Below are 8,797 nucleotides of genomic sequence, written 5' to 3' on the forward strand. Positions count from 1 at the left end.
ATTTTTCTCTATGCACTTGAGCAAAATGTTTTTAAGTAATTTGAATAGTAATTGAATTTTAATTAGAATCGGAAATGCTTTCTTAAGTTGGTTTCAGAAAGTGTATTAAATTGCAAGATTAAAACATGATTTTTTTGCTACCTGTTCGTTTATTTAATTTGCCTCTGCACACATTGCGAAATAAATCAATAAATTTAATCAGAACTAAAACGTCAGGTGCTGATAATACTCAACAGGACAGGTAGCATTTGTGGGGAGAGAAATAGAGCTAATGTTTCAGATCTATGATCTTTCATCAAAACTTAATAGCATTCTAACGAAAGGTTATTGACCTGAAATATCATTTTGCTTTATAAATGTAATAGAAAATTGTTTATGATAATCTTGCTATCCGTGTTTTTTGTGGACTTCGTTATTTAATGGATATAAGTTGCAAAATGATGGTATGTAATCTTGCTACAACTAATTCTGCGCAATTAAGTTTATTTTCTTATTTGTGGTAAATGATGAGTTTCAAAAAATATATATAAAGCTGAATATGAGGAGTACAGACAAATGTGGCAGCAGGGAACAGGAGCCAAAATGACATTGGACCAATCAATTGCACCTGTGATAAACTTTGAAAATTAGAGACAGAAGACACCAGCAGCACAACATGTTAGAATCAGGCAATAGATGATTTAATTTAATGGGAAATAGGCTTTTAAAAACCAGCAGACAGTGAAACTAGGTTAATCTGGCAGCACTCCATAATCAAGATCCAAAAATTAGGTACTGAGTGGTGATTGGACCCTGCTTGGATAAAGAGTAAGTCAGCAGATGTGAATAAGGCAGGCAGTGAGTCACCTGTGGGTATTATGGCATTCCTAAAAGTGAAAGGGGAAAGAGGCCAAACAAAGTTTAAATGGAAGCTCACTACAAGATTGAAAGAGAGAGGGGCACAGACACGGCATACTAAATTCCAGGAGTTTGGTTGCAAAGATAACAGTTGGGCTTCCCCGTCTTCAAACTTCTTTTTGCAAGTTTCATTTTGGGAACACAGTAGAATGTACTCGCCAAAGAGCTGAAACTGAACTTGCTCGAGGGGGAAAAAGTTCCAGAAACACAACTTGAAATAGGAATAGTGACAGAAATTTCAAACCTTTGCTTTCCAAGTTGGCTGCAATGGCTAGTTCTGTGTCACTGGCTAGAACCTTGATCGCATTTCCTTCAAATATGACTAATGTAAATAAAATCATGTGAAAATTGACAGGTGAAATATATCTTCTACCTTTAATCAAGGAATTTATAATCCACCAATTGTCTTTTTTAAACAAATATTAACACCTTTATTATCTGTGAAAATCCTGATGTTTGGTACACTTAAAGTTTGTTAATTTTGTTTTATTTCGGGATCTAATGACTTTTGCAGGTCAAGAAATTTGCTTGCATTGATATTGTAGGTTTGTCAGTGTTTTAAAAAGCAACACCAACTCTATCACGGAACCTTACTTCCTCAGTTGGTAACACCAGACTGCAGAGAATGGTGTTAGAGACATTGGAAGTGAGAAGGCCAACATTAATATGTTGGGAAATATAGAACTAATTGGGATCAACAAGGTTCACCATAATTAAAATGAGGATTGTAAAATGTCACTGATACTTTGTCAATTTACAGATCAATTAAAAGATCATGGTTCTCCACCTCAGCCTGCAACACTTGAGTTGACCAGTGAAGAGCAAAAATCCACAGGATTTGAAGAAATGCAAGTGGAACAAACTAATAATTGTGGAAGTCCAGTATTCTTGCCTTTGGAAACAGATGCCCAAACAATAGATATTTATTCATCAATATCCCAATCTCACACAGGAAATGAAATAACAAAAGTGACTGAAAAGTTAATTACTACTGAGTTAGGCGATGGCTGTAATGAAACAAGTGCTTCTGAGATGCAGTTTATTGCAAAATCTCAGAATCATGATGCTGTTTCATCTGTATTCAAATCCCTTGTAGCCAGTCCAGAATCAGCCAACCAATCTGATTCTGAATGTGACCAGTGGATTCAAAATAACACAATTAATGAACCATTGGATACTCTTGAAAATAACATTACTTGTGTGTCATTAAACATGACTTCCAAAAGAAATTCAGATTCTCAACTGGACAACCTGCTGACTACAGATCCACAGTCAATATTTGAGAGTGGTACAGAAAATACTGAAGAAAATCATGAAGAACAGGTGGCATAGTTCATACTTGGTTTACTTCTGTAGTTTAAAGATTATGATAAAATTTCCAGATTTAATTTGAGATCAACAAGAAAGAGTAGTTCCCTTGAAAACTCTTTTTCAGTTGGATGTGATGTGAAGTTTCTACATTGTATGCTGAGATCTGAATTTCATTAAAAAATAAAATTTTCCAATATTTATAACTGCAGAATAGAATAAATAACTACAATGATTAATAATTATTGAAAAACAAAGTTAGGATACAGTGTTCATCAAAGTCATTTTATGTCTTCTTACGAATGGGTTTCAATTTTTAGCACTTTTTTCTCTTCTTTAAACAAAGTAGAGGAGTCATGTTTTCATCATTCTATACTGTAAGCCAAAAGGAATCTGAGGACAAAGTTTTAAGAGGAGTGTGATATTTACTCTGTTCTGTTTCACAATGTTTCTCCTGGGTACATGTTTGTTCACAGTCTTTTGCACCAAATATATAATATTGAGATGGCTATGTGTTGTGTGCTGCTTCCAGATGTGGTTCCATTGACTTCAATGGAAGCAGAGTCCAACAAGCAAACACTACTTTGTTGTTGATTTAGTTGAACAACCCAGCACGAATTTCTACTCCTTTCAACTATTTTACTCTGAATGACTTGAACTACCAGGAAAGCTAAGTGCTGCTTTGTAACAACAATTTGTAATTTGAAAAATTGGTTAATGGCTTGTGAGTGGATCTGTTCTCTGAACCACTTTCACATAAAGCACTATTTTTTTTCTCCACAGATCCTGACTAACTTGTTGTGCATTTTCAGCACCTTCTGTTTCTGATTTGCAGCAAATTCTATTTTAATTTTTACAATTCATGACTTCCCTGTAATATATTGCTGTATTACAAGAAGAGGGGGTATGATATAGGATTGTCATGGTGATTACATAAATAAGATTAAGTTTTTCTTGGAATAAATAAAAGAAATTTGTTTTATCAAGTTTTTTTTTAAATTTTCTGCTGGTGATGTACAGTCACTATTATTGCTTATTGGCAGGCAGCAGCCAACAACACCCAAATGTAAAAGTTTTATTATTCTTGAGTTTAAAAACATGCATTTCACACTTCTAATTTTAAGAAAAACAGAGACATTAGCAAGAGGAGGAAGTAGTGTTGTCAATATTGCAAATTTTCCATATTTCATTAATAATCAAGCATATTGCATCTGGATAATTTGTCCACTGTGGTAATATGAATTATTTATTTGTATTATTAATTAAAATTACTAATTAACATGGATTTTTTTGCAACAGACAAGAACCATAGATTTTTAGAGCACATATGCTGGAAGTGGGAATATAGTAATGAAAACTGCTAATTATCAAGGGCAGGGGAGGATAATGTGGGAGAAACAGCAGTAGCTACCTGTTGCTTCAATGCAGCGATTCAGCAACAGGGCTATTGCTTCATTTGGATTGGTAATTCTTAGTTAATTTTACATGGAGTTATGTTTTCATGACATTCCAAGAATCATTGAGGTTCAAAAACTGTAAGTGTTTTTAAAAGTAATAATAGCAAAAGTAACTGGACAACCAGCTATAATCAGGTAAAGGTATAGCAATAGCATTTAAAATATTATTTTCTATGCCATTGATTGTATAATCAAATATAATTACTGTTTTACTTTGGCTCCAAGCCATGCTATTTCACGCCTTGCAGATAAATTAAGAGCAGCACTCCACAAGATCACGGTCTGGAAGAAAATAACCATAACTTTTGATTGAATCTGAGGGGAATATTTGTCTGAGTAAATGAGTACCCTTTCATGTTAGTTTATGTGTTGTTTATAACTTTATTGGTGATAGGAATCATGTTTGTCATAATATTTATTATTTTCTTCATTTCGTTGTGTATTTGATGGCCTTCACAACAGAAAAGGACTGTGCTATTATTTTACTTGGAACTTGATTGATTGAAGTTTTATTATTGGCTGCATGTCTTCATCAGTCTCATATCAAAAGATTTTTTTCTGGTCAACTCAAACTGAACACAGGTGGATTCTCTTCTAGATATCTTTGTCTCAAAATAAGGATCATCTCCATGGGGAAAAATACATTTTAAAAAGAGAATATTGCCACTTAGAGTTCTTCAATAAGTTTAGTTTTGGAAAATTATTTGGAACAGCTTGTCAGGTATTGTGAATTGCCCAAAGCCCTTTGTATTATTGTAGAACTTAAACAAAAACATTATTTTTATTTTAAAATACTTAATTATGAGTAACAAATTTTGTAAAGATAGTAAATGTTGTCACTTGCATCATCATTTTCTGTAAATGATCTGCCCATTTTAAAGCACATTTAGGGGTATTTATAATGCTATTTACTTTTCTGTTCCTTTTATTAGTTTTATGTTTACTTGTTCTTGTGTTGCTCCTTTATATATTTTGAATGACCAAGTCAAGCATATTGAAGACAGTTTGTAATTTTTTTCAGCTGTGATGCTTTCTCAGTGTTATCATTTGGCTAAAAGGTCGGTAACAATAATACTGTGGTACCTGGACAGAGTTAAATCATTGCCTTGTCCTTGAAATGGTAGATTTCTTTAGATTGAAGGATTGTGAAGGATTGCACTATTCCAATGTGTTTATTGACCGACATTCTCAATTAGATGAAATGCATTTTAAACTACAGTGTACCCCCACATTACGGAGGGGTTGCTTTCCAAGAAAACCAGCCATATTGTGATTTTCCATATAATGAACCCTTATTTTTCCCATTGGAAATGCTTCTTATGGGAAGTTTTTTTCTCAACAATAGTGCCCCCACGGATGCGTGGTCTATAGGAAAGGGAAACCTGATTGTATTGTAGGCAGAATAAAAAGGGTTGTTGTTTTAATTTACTAGACTTGGATGTTACAGTGTTTGATAAAGTATCATTGTACAACTATCAATAGAAAAGATTGCCTTGTCAGTTTTCAAAGCAAATCTCTTAAGTGGCCTTCCCCCGTGAACCGACAGGCTGCAATCATTGTCCTTGATAAAATAGTTCAGTTCTCTATTTTCATTTTGTGCTTAAATTTTTTATATAAATTCTGTAAGACCAAATTTTATTCCATATCTCAAATTTTTTGGTAGTGATTTGTGAATTCTGTAAGGGCGAATTTCCATTACCTGCACAGCATACCCCTGCGTTACGATAGTATGTTGAAGCTGTCTTTGTTTTTTTAAAAAAATGTATGAAAATACATTACTTGTTTCAGAGAACAGCAAATTTTGCAGAGCATTAGTTTGATCTGAAGGTTTATACCACATGCACAAGGGTGTGAGTGTGAAATTCCTGTGCATTTCTTCCACCATTTCCTATCATCTTTATGTGTGTCCTGTGCCCTCCACTGAGACTGTCATATTACTGATTTCCTTTTTTTTAAGTTGACCTTTCTTTTCTTGCCCTATTTTGGTTCCAGCTGTAACTGTATTTTATCTTTTGTTAAAGGGGGGGCAATTATCTTTTCCTCCTCCAGGTGGTGTTTTATTATGAGGCATGATTCCAAGGCTACTGGCAGCTCTTTGATAGACTAATTTTTTTATGCCAAGCCATCTCAATTGCCATTGACCTATTAGGTTTAATTGGGTTTATGCCAGTTTTGTAATGTCAATACTGAACTGTCACGGGAGTTACATCTGTACTTTCTCCCAACCAATCCTCTGATTTTCTCCACTGTCCAACATTTACCATTTAACCAACATCACTAAAGCATTATGTTGGTCATTTATTGCCTTTGCATACAAATTGTCTGGTCCACCTGCCTAGTTTTTCAGCAAATATACATAAAAATAAATGAGACTTTATCAGCCATGAAGCACTTTCAAACTTGATGAGGTTGTAAATATTGTCACGTAAATTCATTCTGTTTTTTGTTCTGCCTTTTGTCCTCTCTGTTTCCTGTCCAATTCCCTAGTGTGAGCAATGTCTGACATGATGGCACACTGAACTCCACTGTCAGATGGAACATGGAGTCTATATTAATAACATCTATATTTCTGCACAATGTACATGAGAGCCTTCAAAGCAACCCAAGAGAAACAATAGTCATATTGAAAACACAGACATATATGTGGTATTAATAGAATTAGCAATTAATAGTTCTGAGGCATGAAAATAAAGCATTCATTAGGTTATAACTTGCCAATGCATACTTCCTATGATGCACTCCTAATGGTTTAACATATAGTGTATGTTGGAATTCAAACTCTTGAATGTAAATCGTATCTTTGAACTTTGCAGATTTCAGCCTCAGGAATAGTTAAGTACCTCTACTTCCTCTCCCATTTATTTCAAGTTGGATGGTATAAAATGTGATTTTTGTCAATGTATGTCTTCTCAGAAGGTATTTGATTTGTCTGATTGATTTTAAAATTATGTACATTCTTTTACTCAGAAAACTGGCTGGTTTAGTCATTTCTAAAATGTTGGCAGTGTTGTACATCATCTTTCATGTGCTGAAAGCTTAGTTTTTCTTTTGTGGCTTCCATTTCTACTGAACCAATAATCGATATTTATTTTAAGTTGAATTTAATCACATGAAAGGTAATGCCATAATGTTGCACTTTTTTTGTCATTTTCTAAATAAATTAGAATTTGCTTTTTTTTTCCCTTGGGCTAAATTTAGTTAATTTTTGTATAGATTAATCTCAAACACCAGAAGTGCATGAAGGGAATGTTGTAGGTGTCTGGGCTTCGATGGAAGCATCCAAGGGCTTCTCTTGCCTGTAACTGCTACCATGTTTTCCTGTTCTATTGATACAATCTAAAATGCAATCTTACCTCGGCAATTTCTGTAATTTAGTTAAAGCCACAAAAAAAATCATTACTGTAATGAAGTTTTAAGAAACTGATTAGGCATTTAATTTCCTTGCCCATTTAGAATAAAGTGTTGATGTGATCCTTGTCTGATTCATCATTCTCACACGGCTCCTCTCGCCAAGTCTGACTGATACCCTTGGCCCCTTTTGTGTTTGCAGTCACCTTTTGCTTTTGTTGTAGAGCATGGTTAGAGCAGTTTTCCTCAGGTTTTGCCCACATGCATTTAAAGGAATTTAAACAGGATATCAAACCATTATCTTCACAGACATAAATACCAAGTCATCCGGTTTTCCAGTATTCACTAAGCTCAGGCTCTCCTGTACACCTAAATGCAGATCCAGACGAACATACTGACTCGGATGGATACAGCTAGTTCTCTGTGCTAATCCACAAGTTCAACCAAAAGGAATCATACAAAATTCCACTTTTTCACTACTTCGTTGCAACCATTATGAATGATGCATCAGGTGGGAATGAGAATTGGGACAGGGAACTGAAAGTGCCAACGGAACAGTACTAGTGCAAAGGCAAGATAAATACTGGATGAAAGAGTACTCAGACATGATGATATGGGAGGGAAGATCCTGACACTCGGGGGAACCTCCCTCAGTAAAAATTAAAGTTTCCCTCAGCATCATCTTGCTACTCTGCTCGCAACGTCCTTGTAACGGTGGTGCTGTCTGCAGCAATTTCTTTGTACTGAAATTTTCTGCAGTAATTAACTGACTCTATGCAATTCCTTTTCTTGCTTGGAGTTGCATTGATTGCAATGCATTTGAAATCCAGCTGCAGCAAAATGCTACTGCCATCAAATATTAGGTGTTTAATAGAATTCTTTATATTGTAAATTTTGTGGATGACATTGTATCCAGTCAACCTCTTGAAGAATACTTAATGCAAAATTCAATTTAGTAAAAGAGACTAACTTCTTTTTCATTAATGACTGTTTTCTTTGACCTTAGCCTAAAAAGCACTTAGGTTGATTTTTAATTTGCTCCCACCACATGGAATGGGTCTGGAAGAGGGAGATAAAATCAAGAGTCAGTTCATTGTTGCAAGTTGCCTGGTCACATCTTGGCCCATTTCTCTTCAATGATTTTAAAACTGGTCAAGGTTTCATATTTTCTTACAACATAGAAGGAGGTTATTTCAGCCCAGCGAGTTTATGCCAACTCATAGGCAATTCCAATCCCAACGAATTGTCCCTTCACCTGTTCTCCCCACATCCCCGTTAACTCTCTCCAGTAGGTTCCAATTGCAAGTAGGTAGGGACCATACTAAGATTTAAAAGTCAGGATATTCCAAAGCACTTTACAGCAAATGAAATACTATATTAAGTGTGATTCCTGTTGTAGCATTGAAAGAGCAGCAATTAAATTGCACATGTCTTGTTAATAGGCAGGATCGTGCTGGAGCAGAGCCGTTGGCCAGAATCATTGGCTCCAAAATGCTTCATCCCAACTTTCTGGACCAAATACAGAGGCAGTGTCTTACTGGCCCAGAGCTGAGCATTAGTAGGTAACCTTTAGGCATCTGCTCCAGGTGTCCCACACATCAGAGCATGTGAACATGCAGCATAGTTCAGCCTGTCTGCAGGTCAGTTGTTTTTCATGATTGGTCATCCATCCAATTGACTCCAAAGACCTTGCTGAGATGGTGAAGGAAGGAGCTGCTCAATCCCTTCTGACTGGAGTACCTCATCCAGCTTTCACGGGCATTAAAAAAAATGTCTGATGGATTGCT

The 8,797-nt window shown here is 35.3% G+C and overlaps 1 protein-coding gene across 2 annotated transcripts in view; it reads left to right on the forward strand.

The window, feature by feature from the left end:
• The window catches only part of LOC127567439 (coiled-coil domain-containing protein 149-like), a 73,241-nt gene extending 66,108 nt beyond the window's left edge, over nt 1-7,133 (forward strand). For both annotated transcript variants that reach the window (XM_052010347.1, XM_052010346.1), the window contains one exon: nt 1,658-7,133. In XM_052010347.1, coding sequence (XP_051866307.1) covers nt 1,658-2,229 — 572 coding nt within the window. In that variant the 3' untranslated portion in view covers nt 2,230-7,133. The remainder of the gene's footprint in view (nt 1-1,657) is intronic.
• The last annotated feature ends 1,664 nt before the right edge of the window (nt 7,134-8,797 follow it).

Source organism: Pristis pectinata, chromosome 2, assembly GCF_009764475.1.
Source record: "Pristis pectinata isolate sPriPec2 chromosome 2, sPriPec2.1.pri, whole genome shotgun sequence".
NCBI classification, from domain to species: domain Eukaryota; kingdom Metazoa; phylum Chordata; class Chondrichthyes; order Rhinopristiformes; family Pristidae; genus Pristis; species Pristis pectinata.